Source organism: Triturus cristatus, chromosome 1_1, assembly GCF_964204655.1.
Source record: "Triturus cristatus chromosome 1_1, aTriCri1.1, whole genome shotgun sequence".
Classification (NCBI taxonomy): Eukaryota; Metazoa; Chordata; class Amphibia; order Caudata; family Salamandridae; genus Triturus; species Triturus cristatus.
In genome coordinates, this window is record NC_140579.1 from 730,811,869 (window position 1) to 730,829,892 (window position 18,024).

At 47.0% G+C, this 18,024-nt stretch overlaps 1 protein-coding gene across 9 annotated transcripts in view; it reads left to right on the forward strand.

Moving 5' to 3' along the window:
* The window catches only part of GPATCH8 (G-patch domain containing 8), an 826,162-nt gene extending 808,709 nt beyond the window's left edge, over positions 1-17,453 (forward strand). For all 9 annotated transcript variants that reach the window (XM_085648525.1, XM_085648516.1, XM_085648544.1 and 6 more), the window contains one exon: positions 8,581-17,453. In XM_085648525.1, coding sequence (XP_085504651.1) covers positions 8,581-13,708 — 5,128 coding nt within the window. In that variant the 3' untranslated portion in view covers positions 13,709-17,453. The remainder of the gene's footprint in view (positions 1-8,580) is intronic.
* The last annotated feature ends 571 nt before the right edge of the window (positions 17,454-18,024 follow it).

Here is an 18,024-nt window from a genome sequence, read left to right on the forward strand (position 1 = left end):
AGAACATCTTCCAGGAGTTCACAGTCAGATTGCGGATCTGCTACGTCTGCAGACACAGCAGATACACGAATGGGAACTTCATCCCCAAGTTCTTCAACCATTCTTCCAACTATGGGGGTCAACCAGACATAGATCTGTTCGCCACACACGAAAATGTAAAATGCCCAACCTTCGCCACCAGTTTTCCACACCCGTTGTCCAAAGGCAATGCGATGTGGATGAACTAGTCGGGCAGATTTGTGTACGCTTTTCCGTCACTCCCACTGATTCCCCTAGGGCAACAGTCTCAAGATGATCCTAGTGGCTCCCACATGGGCACGCTAACTGTGGTTCACAGCACTGCTGGAACTCTCAGTAGTTCCACACCAAAAACTATGCCTCTCCCCAACATTGCTAACGCAGAACCATGGAGAGATGAGGTACCCCTATCCAGGTCAACTGAATCTACCAATCTGGCTCCTGAAGTCCTAGAGTTCGGTTATCCTAACCTTCCGCCAGATTGTATGAACATCATTAAAGAAGCCAGACGCCCTACTACTAGAGCTTGCTATGCAGCAAAATGGAAAAGATTTGTCATCTACTGCAGTAACAATCATATTGATCCGCTGGATGCTTCCATCCAGGACATCATTTGCTATTTGCTACACTTGCAAAGATGTAATTTGGCATTTTCATCCATACGATTACATCTAGCAACACTTGCTGCTTATTTATAAAATAGACAACACCTGTCTCTATTTAGAGTACCTGCAATTAAAGCCTTTATGGAGGGCCTTAAAAGAATTATTCCTCCCAGATTGCCACCCTTGCCGGTGCTGAATTTAAACATTGTTCTTACCAGGCTCATGTGTCCCCCATTTGAAACTCTACGTAAATGTGAACTTCAGTTCCTCACATGGAAAATAGCTTTCCTTGTCGCAATCGCCTCTCAAAAGAGTAAGTGAGATCCAGGCTTTAACCATACAAGAACAATTCTTACAAATACACTGTAACAAAGTGGTTCTCAGAACAAATCCAAAATTCCTTCCCAAAGTCATCTCTGCTTTTCATCTTAACCAATCAGTTGTTACCAGTGTTTTTTCAAAACCCAGACTCCGTAGCAGAGAGAGCTCTTCACACACTAGACGTCAAGAACCCTACTTTATTACATTGACCGGACTAAACCCTTTAGAAAAACAAAACAACTGTTTGTAGCCTTCTCCCCACCTCATAAAGGTAACCCCATCTCCAAAGCTGGGATCGCGAGGTGGATAATAAAATGCATTCAAATATGCTACCAAAAGGCTAAACGCACATTAACAATTCCCCCTAGAGCGCATTCAACACGCAAGCTAGGGGCTTCCATGGCATTCTTAGGGAACATCCCCTTAGATGACATATGTAAAGCAGCAACATGGTCTGCACCACACACCTTCACCGAACACTATTGTTGATGTGCAGGCTAAGCAACAGGCTTCTGTAGGCCAAGCTGTTCTTAAAACACCTTTTTAAACTACTGCAACGTATACAGGTGACCACCGCTAAGGGAGACACTGCTGTACAGTCTATGCATAGTGTACGATCTGCAGCTCGTATGCCTCGAACGGAAAATGCTACTTACCAGCATGCATCTGTTCTTGGTATTTAGAGCTGCAGATCCGTACACGCCCACCCACCTCCCCGGAACCTGTATCTGTTCCAGTATTATCTTAATTAGATATATTCACATGGACATCTCTTCTATTTCTTACTGATTCCATCATTTCCCATCATGGCGAAAAACAATCGGAGGATGGAGTCTATGCCCATGCGCACTATCGTCCAAGGGAGGAATCACCTACCTCGTGACTACAAAAGACTTCTTCCAAGACAACAACAAGGTGCAAGCATCCGAGCCCAACACCATATGGTGATCTATGCACAGTGTACGGATCTGCAGCTCTGCATGTCAAGAACAGATGCATACTGGTAAGTAGCATTTTCCTTAGAGATTCTTTACCTTACATTTACCCCCAGGCGTCGGACTGTATCCGGAATGTTTTTCGTCAGCAGTACCCCTACGCATCGGAAGGTGGCATCGATAGACTCTGCACTCATCGTCGTGGTCGCTGGGATGACATCGCGGTAGCTACATAGACGCCGCCCTCACGCGCTAACGTCAGTGCTTTCTTTTTCCGCGCCAGCAAGCACAGATCCGGAGAGCGGTACCTCCAGTCACTTTTTGACTGATTTTGTTTTCACGACTTTTGTCAACTCCTGGTGTACGAGAGATGCCCGGCTTCAAGGCTTGCCGATCCTGTAACCTACTGATGTCAGTGACTTAGCCGCACCGCATGTGCCTCTACTGCCTGAAGCGCGACCACAACCCCCAAGTCGTGCTCCGACTGCTGGCCCAGGGCCCCGAATTCTTTGCGGGAGCGGTTCCGAAAGCTACTCTAGGCCCGGCAGTCTGCTCCGCGTCACTCAAGGTCCTGGTCACGTTGGAGGTCGAGGGACCGGTCTCTGAACAAACACCATTCTTCAACCAAGTCTTCGCACTCCTGGTCAGGTAAGTCTAAGCACAGGAAGAAGTAGAAGAAGCATCATCTCTCTTCGACTTCTCCCCGTCCGTCGGCCAACGCGACGAGGTATGCGGGTGGTGCGTCTATCGCGGCTCCGCGTTTGGTGCCCATAGGGTCAGTTCCGGGTTTCCCACCCCATTCCTGGGACCGATAGCGACTCCTGCCCTGCTTAGTCAGTTTTACGAACCGATGCACGCCATCTTTGTGCAGCCTGACTCCGCCGGCGCCCTCTGCCTTGGTGCCGCAGGGTCCCCTTGGATCCAGGCCTGGATCTGGATCGGCGCCGGTTGACCTTGTTATGCCTCCCCTGGCGCCGATTCCACCGGTACCACGTCCGCAACCAGCATCAGCTGTGTCCCCATCAGACATTGACCCCTGCCTCCACCTCGAGGTAGACACTGAGTCGGACCGGCGCCGACCGACACCGGATCCGGCGCCGACGGGTACTTATGTGCCTCTTTTCTACCCTGGCTATTTGAGACCAAATTGACAGCCATAGGAGGGTGAGGAGGACTGGGAGGGGTTTGGGGACCCTTTAACCGACCAGTAGGTTTATGAACAGGACTGGAGAGACGAACTGGGGGAAGCCAATGGTCTGGATACCTCACCAGACCATGGCATGTTGTGTCCTCCTACCGTGGCTACGGAGGAGGGAGCGTCATACGCAGTGGTGTTGCATAGGGCGGCCGAGGCTCTCCACCTCGAGCTACCTACGGTGGCTGTCAGGACTAACCTCCTGACAGTTGCTTCAACCGGCAGCGAGCTCTTCGGAGCCCCTGCTGCCATTTTAATGAAGTCCTTACGGACATCCCTTTGGGCACCTGGTCCAGGCCCAACACAGGGGCTCCTGTGGACAGGATGATTGCCCAACCCCACCGCTCAGCCCCGGGGACCCCACTTTCCTCTCCTAACACCCCACCCCTTAGAGCTTGGTGGTCCAAGCCTCCACCTCCAAAGGCGCATTCCCTAGAGCACCACCTTGGGAAGAAAATGTTTTCCAACTCCAGCTTGGGACTGCGGTCGGTAAACACCACATATCTGTTGGGCTATTACACCCACTCTATGTGGGATATGGTGGCGCAGGTGCTGCCCCAGTGCTCGGCGCAGGCTTGGGCCGTGCACTCCTGTGCAGTTGCCGAGGGGAGGGACGCAGCGAAGTTTACCATCTGCTGTGGGCTGGATACCGCCGACTCAATAGGTAGGGCAATTTTCACATCAGTAGCCCTTCGACGCTATGCCTGGTTGCGGTCGACTGGTTTTTCCGGGCATGTCCAATCCACTCTTATGGACATGCCCTTTGATGGCCGTTGCCGTTTCAGGCAGACAACGCCCTGGAGCGCTTTAAGCACTCTCGTGCTACGGCCAGGTCCTTGGGCCTCTCCACCACCCGCCCTGCTCAGTCTGCCTTTCGCCCCTTTCGTGGCTACAGAAGGGGTGCACCACCACGCCCTGCCCAGAGCCACAGGCCAGCGCAAGCTGTTCACCCTCCGCGGCCGGGAACGTGGGAACTAGCGGGCCAGTCCACCACAGCCCCCTCTGCAGCAGCCTCCAAATACTCCTAGTCTTACCTTTCAGGGCCATCAAACGCCAGTGGGTGGCAGGATTCGCCATCACCTCCCCCACTGGCGCACCATCACGTCAGACAGCTGGGTTTTGCAAATAGTCAGAAGGTGCTACTCCCTCCCCTTCGAGACTACCCCTCCATCCATGCCCCCTCAGTACCTTCGCATGTCAGAGGATCATCTGGCCCTTCTCCATCAAGAAGTTTCGGCACTCTTGGCCAAGGGAGCCATCGAGCGCATTCCTGCCCCAGAAGTAGTTTGTGGTTGCTATTCCCACTACTTTCTGGTGCCCAAGAAGGACAAAGACCTGTGTCCTATCTTGGATCTCCGGAACGTCAACCGCTTCCTCCGGAAGGAGAAGTTCAAAATGTTGACGCTCGCTCAGGTCTAGTCTGCCCTCGACCCTGGAGACTGGATGGTAGCGTTGGACTTGCAGGACGATTGCTTTCACATCCCCATCTTGTTGGCCCACCGGCGTTACCTGCGGTTCACGGTAGGCCACGAGCACTTTCAGTATACAGTGCTCCCCTTTGGCCTTACCAGCACCCCTTTGGTGTTCACGAAAGTGATGGAGGTGGCAGGTCATCTGCGCAGATCAGGGGTTCCAGTCTTCCCCTATCTCGACGACTGGCTGTTGAAGACGGGCTTGCCCCAGGTTGTCGTCTTCCTCCTCCAGACTACGGGCGACCTGCATTCGCTGGGGTTGTCCATCAATGCCGAGTCCCACCTGACCCCCTCTCAGAAGCTCCTCTTCACCGGAGCGGTTCTGGACACGACACCGTTTCGGGTTTATCCTCCCGAACAGCGAGTCCGGGATATTCGGGCTATAATTCCGATCTTTCAGCCTCTATCCTGGGTTTCGGTCAGGATGACCCTCAGGCTACTGAGCCTGATGGCCTCCTGCATCCTGCTGGTGGACCATGCCAGTTGGCATATGCGGGCTCTGCAGTGGGACCTGAAGTTCCAGCGGGCACCACATCCAGATCGGAGGGCACTGCACACCAATTGCAGTGGTGGCTCATGAACCAGGATTGGGTCAGCGGCAGATCCCTCTCCCTTCCCCAACCAGAGTACACAGTGGTGACCGATGCATCACTTTCAGGATGGGGCAGCCCCATGGGGGAGCGGAGATCAGAGGCCTCTGGCGGAGTCCGGGCTCCACATCAACCTTCTGGCGATTTCGTCTTGCACTCAAAGCATTCCTTCCCTCTGTCCGGGGAAGAGTGGTGCAGGTGTTCACGGACAACACCACCGCGATTTGGTACTGCAACAAACAAGGCGGGTTGGGGTCGTGGAACCTGTGTCAGGAGGCCCTCCGCCTCTGGACATGGCTGGAACATCAGGGCATATCCCTGGTGGTTCAACACCTAGCAGGTTCCCTGAACGCCAGAGCGGACAAACTCAGCCGCAGGTGCATGATGTATCACGAATGGCGTCTTCACTCTGAGGTGGTGCAAGGTCTCTTTCAGCTGTGGGGAGAGCCTTGGTTAGATCTATTCGGCACAGAAGAGAACACGCAATGTCAGCAGTTCTGCGTGTTGGAATTTTCAAGGTGGCACTCGCTAGGCAACGCTTTTCGTCGCAAGTGGAGTTGCAGTCTTCTATGCGCCGTTCCGCCTATACCACTTCCGCCCAGAGTGCTGAAGATCAAGCGCGACTGGGCCCAAGTCATTCTTGTGGCTCTGGATTGGGCACGAAGTCTGGTATCCAGAGCTGCTCAACATGGCCATCGATCCTCCGATCAGACTGCCTCTTCGGGAGGATCTTCTGTCGCAGCAGGGGACGGTCCTCCACCCGAACCTGTCCAGCCTCCACCTCCTGGCGTGGAGATTGAGCAGCTGCAATTGACGTCATTTGACTTGCCTCCCAAGTCTGTGATGTTATATTGGCAGCCAGGCGTCCCTCCACTTAGACGGTATATGCCTGCAGATGGAACAAATTTGTCGCATGGTGCACAGCAAAGGATGTGGGTTCCCTTTCCACCCCTCTTTCTGAGGTTCTCTTGTTCCTCCTTACTTTGGCCATTTCAGTCTTCCTTAGGCTTCCTTATCAGCCTTCTCTTTTCATGTCCCCTGTTGTACATCTATTCCTTAAGGGCATTACTCATCTTTTTCCTCCTGTTCCCTTCGTAATGCCTCAGCGGGACTTGAACTTGGTTCTTACCTACCTCATGTGCACTCCCTTTGAGCCACTGCATAACTGTCCTCTCAGACTTCTCACTTTGAAAACTGCCTTTCTGGTTGCCACCACCTCTACACACAGGGAGAGTGAGCTACAAGCTCTTTCTTCCAACCCTCCCTTTCTGGCTGTCCATCCGGTCAAGGTCGTCCTTAGAACTAGACCTTCCTTTCTTATCAAGGTGGTTACTTCTTTCCACATTGGCCAAACCATCACTTTGCCCACCTTCTTTCTGCCTTCGCATCCTTAAAAAGAGGAAGAGAGGCTCCACCGCCTGGATCCAAAACGTGCGCTTTCCTTCTACTTGGATCGCACCAAACAATTACGAGTGGCCGACCAGCTCTTTTGTTGGTTACGTGGGCGCTAAGAAAGGTCGGGCCGTGCACAAATGGACCATCTCCAGATGGGTCATTCTGTGCATCAAAGCTTGCTATTCTTTGGCAAAGAAGGAGCCTCCAGTGGGACGGCACCCATTCCACCAGGGCGACGGCAGCCACCACTGCTTTGGGACGGGGGGGTCCCCCTTAATGACATCTGCCAGGCAGCTACGTGGGCATCGCTGCACACGTTCACCAAACACTACTGCCTGGACAGCCAAGTCCGGAGAGATGGCTTCTTTGGCCGTTCTGTTCTCCAGGACTTTCTGGTGTTAATTTAGTTCTCAATCCCCCCTCCGGGGGTGGTATTGCCGGGGTATCTATTCGAAGGTAAGGAATCTATAACTGTTTCTTTCAGATGAACAAGTTACTTACCTTTGGTAACGATATATCTGTAAGAAACATAGGTTAGTTTTAGATTCCTTCCTGCCCCATCCATCCTCCCAGTTCTGCGAACTGACTTCTAGGGTTAAGGACTTCCTTTCAGGCCCCTAGTTTTGTGCACCAGTGGTCAGTGTCTTACATGGCTCTGCGCTTCTGGTGTGGAAAGTCGTGTACAGAACTGACTGCGTGCGAGGGCGGCGTCAATGTAGCTACCGCAACGTCATCCTGGCGGCGGCGACTACGAACGTGGAGTCGACCGATGCCACCTTCCGACGCGCATAGGTACTGCTGACAAAAAAACTTTCCGGATCCAGTCTGACGCCTGGGGGTAATTCTAAGGTAAGGAGTCTATAACTAACCTATGTTTCTTACAAATATATAGTTTCGAAGGTAAGTAACTCGTTCGTTTGAAGCAACACAGAACTGAAGTCTAAAAAATAAAGTGTTAAATACTACTTTCTTAGCTAGCTATTCACTCTCCAGCGAGGTTGTCAATTACGAGCTTTATCACCAGTGCAGGAGTAATTCACAAGGAAAAAGTAGTCATGAGGACACGTTCTCAGTTTGTTCCAAAACTTGTATCACCTTTTCAAATTAAATCATCCAGTTATCTTTTCTTTTAACGAACATGGCTGAAAGAAGTCCACTCTCTTTAGATGGAGGTACAGCTATCATGTGTTGCATACCACAAACTAAAACTAAACAGTTATTTGTACTGCATGCTTCACAATTTATTGGGTTACTTACAAGTAAGGTTATAATAGCCAGGTAAATTGTTTAGACAATACGGTTGTAGTGTTCTAAACTACAGAATTCCATATTGACGGCTAAACCAAGGTCCTGTTATACTAGTAAAGGGTGCAAGATTGGTGTTTTTGGGTATGATGTCTTTGCCTGTGCAGCTACAACTTTGGTGATCAGCATGTATCTTGAGTGCATCTGTACAATATAATGATGCATTTTGTGGGTTAAACTATGTTAAAACATGTATTCATCACTATTCATTCGCCACTGTTCTATATTGCTACATACCCTTTGCAGAGCATGTGAATCTAGGTTAGATTTAATGCTGTAAATGAAAGAGGTTACTCATAATTAGCACGTTTTTTTAGCTTTAAGCTCTAGTCGATTTACATGTGACTGTTCACGTCCCTGGTGAAGAAGGGAAGTTGGTGCTAAGAAAAAGAATTTAAACAATTTTCATGTAATAGGGCACTGCAGCTTATGGTCGCTGCCTTAATGTCTGACTTAGTTGATGCCCTAGTTAAAAACGTAATTGGTTAGCTATACATCTGGCCCAACCGCTAGATAGTGGAATGGTGCAAAGCATGTGAATCTAGAAGGGCGTTGAGCTGCAAAACTATTAAGTAATCTGTTACTTTGGGATCTGTGTTGGGAGGTAGGCATGTGAAAGTGAGAGAGCTCAGTTACCGTGTCAGTCTTGCGTAAAGGTTACTTATTGTCCTGAGGCATATTCATTTTCATGTCACTTTTGATTTGTAAGCTGTTTTTTTCCATCTTTTTCTTATTTGCTTGTAGCGCTCCAGGAAGTGGCCCAAGATTCCGACCCACAACTGTTGCTGTTGATGAAGAAAGCTGTGAAGATGAAAGGGATGATGCGATTGTGAATTGCAGTTTTGCCCAAATGAGTCCTCCCCAGTCTGCCACAGAGACCACTTTGGAGACAATTCCCCTCCCAAATGCCGCACTTACAAGTAGCCCAGTTTCTTTAGCAGCTGCATCTACTCCAGCAACTCCATCAGTTAGCTTCAGCGTGAAGACCAATGTGGGAACCCCACAGCAGAAGCTTGGAGTCTGTTTCTCATTTGCCAAGAAGGTCCCTGTAAAACTTGAGTCTCCATCTTCTGTTTTTAAAGACCAAGTTGAAGACGCTAGCATAACTGAAGATGGCATGCTGGTTGATAAAGCATTATTAGAGCAGGGGATATTGGTCAGAACAGGGGAAGTAGAACTTGGTCACATCCCTGAAGAGAAGTTTGAGGAGGAGGAAACTCAGGAGGTTGATTTGGGTGCCTCACTGGCTAGTACTTTGTCCAAGCTTAAGAAAATGAAGCGAGATGAGCAGGCACTTCATGCAGAGTCAGAGTATTACCACTACATACCTCCTGCACACTGTAAAGTGAAACCTCCTTTTCAGTTTTTACTCTTCATGAGGTCAACTGACCAGATGGAGGCAGATAATAATGCTACTGGCAAAGGATTAGAGGCAAGCAAGTGCAAGGATCCTGCAAAGGACAGCAGCAACGAGAACGATTCTACAGCAACTAACTGCTGCAAAGGCAGAGATTCTGTGAAAGTTACAGACAGTTGTAAAGGCACAGACCCTATAGGGGGTAACAATGGCAGCCAAGGGAAGGATGCTAGTAAAGGCAGTGACAACATGAAAAGCGACAGTAGCGCCAAAGTGCGAAGCACCATCAAAGCCAGTGACTGTAACAAAGGCAGTGAGAGTACCAAAGGTGGCAATGACAATGTAGTCACATGTGGCAGCAAGGGTCGGGATGCCATCAAAAGTGGTGACAGCAGTACAGTCAGCAGGGGCAGAGATGCCATCAAAAGCAACACCTCTAAAGACTGCAGCAAAAACACTGATCCTGTCAAAAGCAGAGACCTAGTCAAATTTGGTGATGGGGGCCAAAGCAGTGAAGCCATCAAAGTTGCACCTGCCATCAAAGTTGTAAGCGCTGTCAAGAACAATGAAACCATCAAAGTTACAAATGCTGTCAAGGGCAGCGGGACTGCCAAGTTGGTTGATGGCATAAAGAGCATAGATCCCATAAAGGGTTGTGGTGCCACAAAGGGCATAGAGGCAAAGAAGACTGGGGGTATAATTAAACGGGCAGAAGCAATAAAGTCTGAGATTACCCAGGGTGGCAGAGTCAGCAAGGGTAGCAAAGCAGCCAATATGGGCATTGTCAACAAGAGCAGTGAGACCATTAAGAAGTCAAGTGGGGCAATTAAGGGCAGTGAAAGTAACAAGGGTAGTGTGCCTGTCAAGAGTGGTGATGCCATCAAAACTATGAGTCCCGTCAAAGGCAGTGAGCCTGTTAAGGTGGGTGGAACTGTTGAGACCAGAATTGGTGGGGTCACCAAGGGCAGCGAGAGCATTAAGGTGGGAGCATCAAGCAAGGGTGGTGAGTCTTTGAAGATGGGTGGTCATATCAAGAGCAGTGAGGTCGTAAAGTTGGGTACGCCTAATAAGTACGGTAATGTCCTTAAGGTTGGCACATCAAAGAAAGGGGCTGAAAACATCAATGTGGGTGGTCCCATTAAATGTGTTGATGTCATTAAGCTGGATCCTCCCAGTAAAAGTGATGAGTCCATCAGGGTGTGTGGGCCTTCCAAGGGTGGTGAGACTGTCCTGATGGGTGCAACTAACAAGGGTGGTGAAGCCTCCAAGAACGGAGAATCTGTTACGGCTGGCGGAGTGAGCAAGGTTGGTGAGGCAATTAAGGTGGGAGGAGCCATCAAGTTAGGTGCAGCCGCTAAGGGTGGTGAGGCCTTCAAAGGCAAACCTACCACCAAAGACTATGTCCTTGAAAGGAAAAAGGTTCAGTCTGTCATCCCAAAAACGGACACTGCAAGCAATAGCAAAGCAGATAATCTAGGGAGTGCTGAGAGCATTGTAACTTATCCAAAGCAGCCAGAGGGATTACTCCCTGCCAAAGAGAATAAACAGGATAAGAAAGGTGCCGCAATCACTGTCTCAAGTGAACGTATTGAAAGCAAAAGCTTGGAATCGAATACTCCAGATGAAAGTACTAAGCCTATTGAAGGTAGAGTTGAAGTTTTGGACGGGCCTAGACAGCCTAGTGGGCCTTTTCTTCCTGTTCTGGGTAAAGACGACACAACAATGCTGCAGTGGCCGTCAGAACTCTTGGTATCTACTCAGACACAGCCAGCTATTTCCTACAGTTGTAACCCTTTGTATTTTGATTTCAAACTTACACGAAACAAAGCTAATAAAAAAAGTATCGAAAAAACAGAAGTTACCCAAACTCCTGGAAAGGAGACCTTCCAGCTTGTAGAACAAAAGGATTTGAACAAAGGCAAAGACGCTGAAAATCTGTCTACTTGTCTAGATGTAAAGAACATAGTAAAGACTCCAGTACATACATGTGGAGCACAGAATAAAGCAGAGACCCGCGTTGCAGTGCTTTGTGAACCTGATGAGAATCGCATTGTTAAAGAGAAATCTGGGAAATCTCACAAGCATAAAAAAAGGAAGAAGCATAAAAAGTCTATCAAACGTAAACGCAAGCAAAAGGCAGAAGTGGAGGCTGGTGAAGAAAACCAAAATAAACGCAAGAAGCATAAACATAAGACCACCAAGACCACCATCCCTGTAGATGCAGAGTTTGTTGTGAAAACCGAAGGTTGTGATTCTGCAAGCCAGCTACTAAAGGCAAAGACCAGTCTGCATGACGTGACCCATCTAAAGCCTCTCTCTATTTCAGAAAGGATCATTATCAGCAAAAATGACTCTGCTGTCAATGTATGCCAAGAGCCAGCCATCAAGAAACCCAAAACTGAGACCCAACTCTCATCTTCATGTTCTTCCACACATGGACAATGTTCAGTCAAGCTAGAGAGTAGGTCCAGGCGAAGGAGCCGTCATAGTAGTGGTAATAGTGACCATCAGAAGCACTCCAGACAAAAATCTTTGTCTCACTTTAGTGATTATGATGACTCTGGAAGCGGACACTCTAAGAGCCGCTCGAGATCTGGTCAGCGACGGTCTTCACGAAGGTCTTATTCTTCGAGTTCTGACTTGTCTTCAGACAACAGTCATTACAGTCACAGGCAAAGTTACTCAGATAATAGTGATTATAGTGAGTATAGCAACCGGTCCCGACGGCGATCAAAGCGATCTTGTGGCTCTGATGATGATTCAGACTACAACAGCTCAAAACGTACATCAAAAAGGCGCAAATACTCTTCCTCTGACTACAGCCATAGCCGATCCCGGAGCAGAAGCCGTAGCCGAAGTGACACCAGGGGTCGGTCAAGAACAAGAAGCAGAGGTAGAACACGAAGCAGCAGCCGTAGCAGGAGCCACAGCAAGAGGAGAAGCCGCAGCGACACCGGGCGGAGCTGGAAACGTAGCCGTAGCTACAGCAGAGACCGTAGTCGCAGCACCAGAAGTCCATCCCAACGTTCTGTTTCCAGAAAGGGGTCCCGTGGTCATGAAAGCTCTGATGACTGGAGAGCTAGCCGAAGAGATTTTATCCGTTCAAAAATCTACCGTTCACAGTCTCCCCGTTACAGCAGATCAGGTAGAACTGATGGGCATTCAAAAAGAGGAGACAGTAGAGGAAGGGACCCTAGGGGGTTCAGCAGTACCCTTTCTCACAGTTCAAATCTGAGAAAAAGTTCTGAGAGGGAGCCGTCTGATGGAAAGAGCTCTTTAACTGCAAAACAGCTACTAGAAAATATTCAGTCACGAAGGATGGACAGGAAATCTGTTACCATGGGAGAGCCTGCAGCAGGACCAAGCAAAGGTGGGGCAAAGCTAAAGGATCCCCCTCAGGGCTACTTTGGCCCTAGGCTGCCCCCGTCATTGGGTAACAGGCCAGGCATGCCTTTAATTGGGAAGTTGCCCACAAACCGTAAGCCCTGCACTGTTAAAGATGAAGCTGGAATGGAGAAAACTGAGGACCTGGCAGATGACGGACAAGCCTGTGCTGAGATCTTGCTACCAACAGTTCCTGTTACAAACGATATACCTGTGAAGCTTGATGTAAATGACATACCGTCTGTTCTTGAATTAGAAGAAGCTGTTGAAGTGTTGCATCCGCCAGCATTTCCTCCTGGAGTACCAGAGCATCAAGAATACTACAGTTCTTCAGAGCAGCTTTTGCCTCATGGCTATGGGACCAGTATGTGTGAGCACCGGGTAGCTCTGGAATCAGTTGGCAGTGGTAATCCAGCTTTTCCTATGGATGGCAGTTTGATGCCTTTAGGTCCTGATTCAGAGCATTATTCGGCATACAGACCTCAGAGTGAGGGCTTGAGCATTGACGGAGACCCCGAGGGAGAAGATGATTTTTCTCTGGCACCACTGGAGAGCCAGCCCATTACTTTTACGCCAGAAGAGATGGAAAAGTACAGCAAATTGCAACAGGCAGCCCAGCAGCACATTCAGCAGCAGCTTTTGGCTAAGCAAGTGAAGGCCTTCTCTGCATCAGCCCTCACCCCAGTGCCTCCCACCATGCAGCAGATTCATATACAGCAACAAGCACCAGGCTCTGCCACATCCATCTCTAGTGTCCAGCATGCTATCTTGCAACATCATGCTGCTGCTGCAGCAGCTGCAGCTGTAGGCATGCACCCACACCAAGCTTTGGCCCAGGTGCACCATATTCCCCAACACCACCTAACGCCCATCTCGCTCTCTCACCTTACCCATTCACTGATTCCTGCCCACCCAGCTACCTTTCTTGCTGGCCACCCTATTCATATCATTCCAGCCTCTGCTATCCACCCAGGCCACCTAACCCTTCACCACCTGCCTCATGCACTTTACCCAACCTTACTTGCCCCTCGTCCTGGCTCAGCAGCTGCCACAGCATTGCACCTTCACCCTCTGCTGCACCCAATTTTCTCTGGTCAAGACTTGCAGCACCCCCCTAGTCACGGCACATGAATATGTAGACCCAGGGGAGGCCGATAGAAAGCATCTCCAGAATGAGGATCGTCTGGGATGTGTGGCCATTTGAACAGCGAGAGTCTAGTGACTTGGCTCGGGGCCACTGCATGAAAAGTAAGAAATACAACAGTGGGGAGATTTTCCTAGTTGTAGCTTGAAACTGAACTTGTGTATTGTAACCCTGCTCTGTTAACACACCATCCTATGGTCCCAAGCATTAGCAGGGTTTTCCCCTTTCATTCATCTCTTTTGCTTGTGGATCCAGCTCAAACCACTTGTTCCTAATAGAAAGGCTGGCCTGGACTCCATGCAACAAGCAAGTCTTGCTCAGTTCATTGGTTTATGCTACAACAAGGCGACTCTATGGATCTGCATCATAGACTGCTTAATCAGTGATGGGAAAACCACAAACATAATGTTGCAATATTTCACAGCTACTGTGGCCTGGGAAATGTGCTTCCCTGAAGCCATCTGAAACTTGTGGAGCGCCATAGAGACCAGCTTCACAGCACCTTGACTAAGGTGTAAGGTATTGAAACCAAAACTAAACTCGCTGTAGTTGCAGAGCCAGTGCAGCAAAGATGCAAAACAGAACCCGAAAAAAAAAAAAATGTCACTCCCTCTCTGGCTCCCTCTAGACTGTCTAGCATGGCCAGGTTTGTGACTCTTAAATAAAGGATGCATAGAGAGAATTGGAGCCGAGCGAACAAAAAAAACAGTTGGCAGTCGGCAGACTAGTGACTAAAAAAGCGGACTGCTTTCCTGTAGCTGGCTGATGGAAAAAATACAGCCACGTTTGTTGGTTGATTAAGAGACTTTGTTTTCCCCCTCCACAGGGTTGATATTTTCTGTATTATAGGATTTTATTTTAAATTATTGTAAAGTATTGCACTGAAAACTGTATGACATTATCAGCTGCTTTTTTAGTAGCTAAATAAAACGTGAAAGTAGGATAATAGGGTGGGGAGTCTTGGGCTGCAATTTGTCTGTACTATCCTGCAATAATATTTTTTACAGTCAGTTCTTAGAGTTGGTGGTACTTGTTTCTTACTGCTTTTGTAAATATCTTTTTGCTTTAGGTGAATCAAAAAGACACAATTAATGTAGGTAAAACCTCCTAGCTCAAGGTTTCCTAAAAATGGAATAACAAAGACTGATTGACTAAGCATGTATATTTATGAAGCTCGTATTTTTCAAGTTTTATGTACCATAAATGTAAAATACATATATATATTAAGTTAATCTTCTGTTGAATTTGCCTACAAGCCACTTGGATTAAGAATATGCGAATGGAGGAATTGGGTGTTCCAATATCTGGAAGTCCACTTCCATTGCACAAGTGTTCCATGATCTGACTTCCTCTGTATTTTTGTATTCGTCACTTTTTGGGGTTGGGGGTACAATTGGCTCATTACATGTGAATGAAGGTGCTCCATTTTGTGGTTTTGGAGAAGTGGGAAAAGTTGAAGGAGTTCATACTGTTGGTGTAGATTGCATTGCGTTCTGGCAGTGGAAATACTCCCTTTTAAGTACAAACCTCCATGCTGACATTGTAAGAAGTGTCATACGAAGGGGGGTATACAGCTAATGAAATGACTTTTATTCATAAAATTTGAGGGAAGACAGGCTGAGATTTGCTTGTGGATGAGCAGCATCACATTTGTACCTAGATGTGGGGTTTCTCCTCTTGTCTAGCGTCCATGGGATATAGAGCTAAAAGTGCACATGAAAATTTAATGTTTCATCGAAGTTTGCAACTTGTCATCGGGATGGTTTTTGTAATTCTCAAATCTTAAACCATATTTTATTAGATTTTCAGAACAGTTTCGGATTTTGTGATATGTTTGATCAAACCTATTTTTTATTTTCTGTTCCTTCATAACAAAATATTACATCAGGCTGATCTCACCTGAGATGTCCACTGGCTTCAGTCCTTCTCACCATTTAAAAAAAGTGCCTTATGTCATCAGCACTTAAGAATTTCAGGTATTGTAGGCATACTGGTTACACCTGCACACTTTTATGTTCTGTCTAACCCTTTTAACCCTAATATTCTGCTCTTAGAGCATATTGTTCCTCTCCTGGGACCTGCCCCATAGCAGTTGTCATTTCTCTATTGAACGTTGTAGCCACTTCCTTTCCATTTAATAATTTGGAATTGGTAAACGAGCCAAGTCACAATGGCAGTATCTGTTTAATTCTGGACACTTAGCAAATTGTATGATATTGTTGTTTATTTTCTCTACAGTAATGTTCTGTCCAGTGTGTACATATCCAGTTCACCTAATGGCATGCGTAAGAAGAAAGAGGTCTCTTGAGAGCTTGGAGTATACGGTTATACCCCATCATCCGTAACTCCTTTGAGAAGAGGAATGACTGAGCAATTCAAAAAGAGCAAAGCACTCTGTTTACATTTTTTTTCTCCATTTGATGCACTGGAGTCATAGTAATGTGAAAATAAACAACTCCTACATGTTATACAACTGAGCGGAGACTAAGAATAAACATTTAAATGTTCCATCTGTCACAGAGGTATTTTGTGCTATTCTAACTTTGTAGAAAATTCAGCAAAAGTCTCGTTTTTCATTTTCACTCTGCTAATGGTTTTAAAATAGGTTTTCATAGTGACCATACTAATCAAGCTAGACACGTAACCTTGTCTAGTCAAAGCATTTCTAGAGTTTTAGCTCATGTTTCCTATTGCATAATATGGTAAATAATGTGAATTTTTTTAGGAAGGTGGGTAGAAAGTACATTTAAGTGTGCTTCGCTAACATGTCCCTCCATTGTGGTTCCATAAATTCTTGTGAAAATGATAGAACATTTAAATTGAAGTATACTGTACTATAATGCATATTGGTACAGCATAACTGGAAGAGCTGTGGAATGCATGCAATGTCGGCAAATTTACAAAAAGTGAAATCTATTTTGAACTCTTTCGCATTAAAATCAGTATTTACTAGCTGTCATAAAATACTGTTAAATCCACGCGTAGACTCGTTTTGTTTGAGTCACATTTCCATATCATGACTCATTTTACCGGACAAGGCTGATTCAGTCTTCGGGAAGTCAGAACCCTTTAAATGTTCTTATTGGTTGATCTGTAGATCTGTGGTTTCTTGATGGATACAGTACATAAAAAAACAGTGTTTTAGTTAAAGACTCCTGCTCCTTTGTAGCATGAACTAATTGAATGATGCATTGAATTGAAACCCATTATCACAAGAACCTGATCCATAGGCTGAACAAGATTGCGTTATCCCTTTTTCAACATTTTCTTCATTTGAGGCAAAAAATGGCAGTGTTTTGTTTTGTGTGTTTGAGAGCATCTCTGCCTATCTGATTGGAAATGGCCATCTCCTTGCTTTGGGGATTAAAGAGCAAGGCTCTTGCTGATCCTTCCCTTCGACAAAATGGTCTTGTCAATTTTTTAAGTGCTTCCTACTTTTCCTGTTTATGCGAGCAATGTTAGTATGTTGGCCATGTATAGTGTTACGGGTGCTTATGAACTGATAATTTCTTACTTTACTGACTCCATAAGGCATACATAAGCTCTTTTTAGAATGGCGGTTCTTTATTTAGTCAAACTACTATAAATAAACGTTGCTAGAACACTTTCCATTTCCAAACAAAGTGGCTGTATTTACCGGTCACTTGTAAAATATCTAAATAAAGATACATACATATATCACACTGTAAATTGGGTTAATACAGTTTCTAATAAATGATTTCTTAAAAATAATACTTTGTCTTGTCGTATTCCCTTTGGGTCAGTCTTGTCTAGGTGATTAGCTATTAATGTGATTGAAGACTGGTTAGAGGTAGCCTCAGATGCAACTTTTAATTATGTTCTAATCACTAATTCCATTCATATGCTGTCTTAGAATCACACTTGCCAGTCTGTCCTCAGGCCAGCGTGGATTCTGGTAGTTCTAGAACATCTGAACACATGATAAATCACCTGCCCCCTATGGTCACCTTTCTAAGCGTGTGTTCATCAGGTAGCTTTTTCCTAAATGGTGGAACAAAATAGTGTGATAATTTTTCAGTGAAAGGGAACTGCTCCTCTTGGTCTCTCTGCTTTTCAACTCGACAGTCTGACATGCCTGCACGTTAAATGGGGCTGGAAATATTTCTCCAAAAGATGTTGCCACTTTGAAGCGATTTCTTAAGCAACAGACCCAAAGCAAGCGAGGAAGGAAGTACTTTCGAGTTTGGAAAGAAGAGGGACTCGACTAGAAAAGGGGAAGAGAAAAGAAGAGCTATTGTTTGAGCAGGGAGAAAACGATGCTGGGAGAACGCAGTGCAATGAC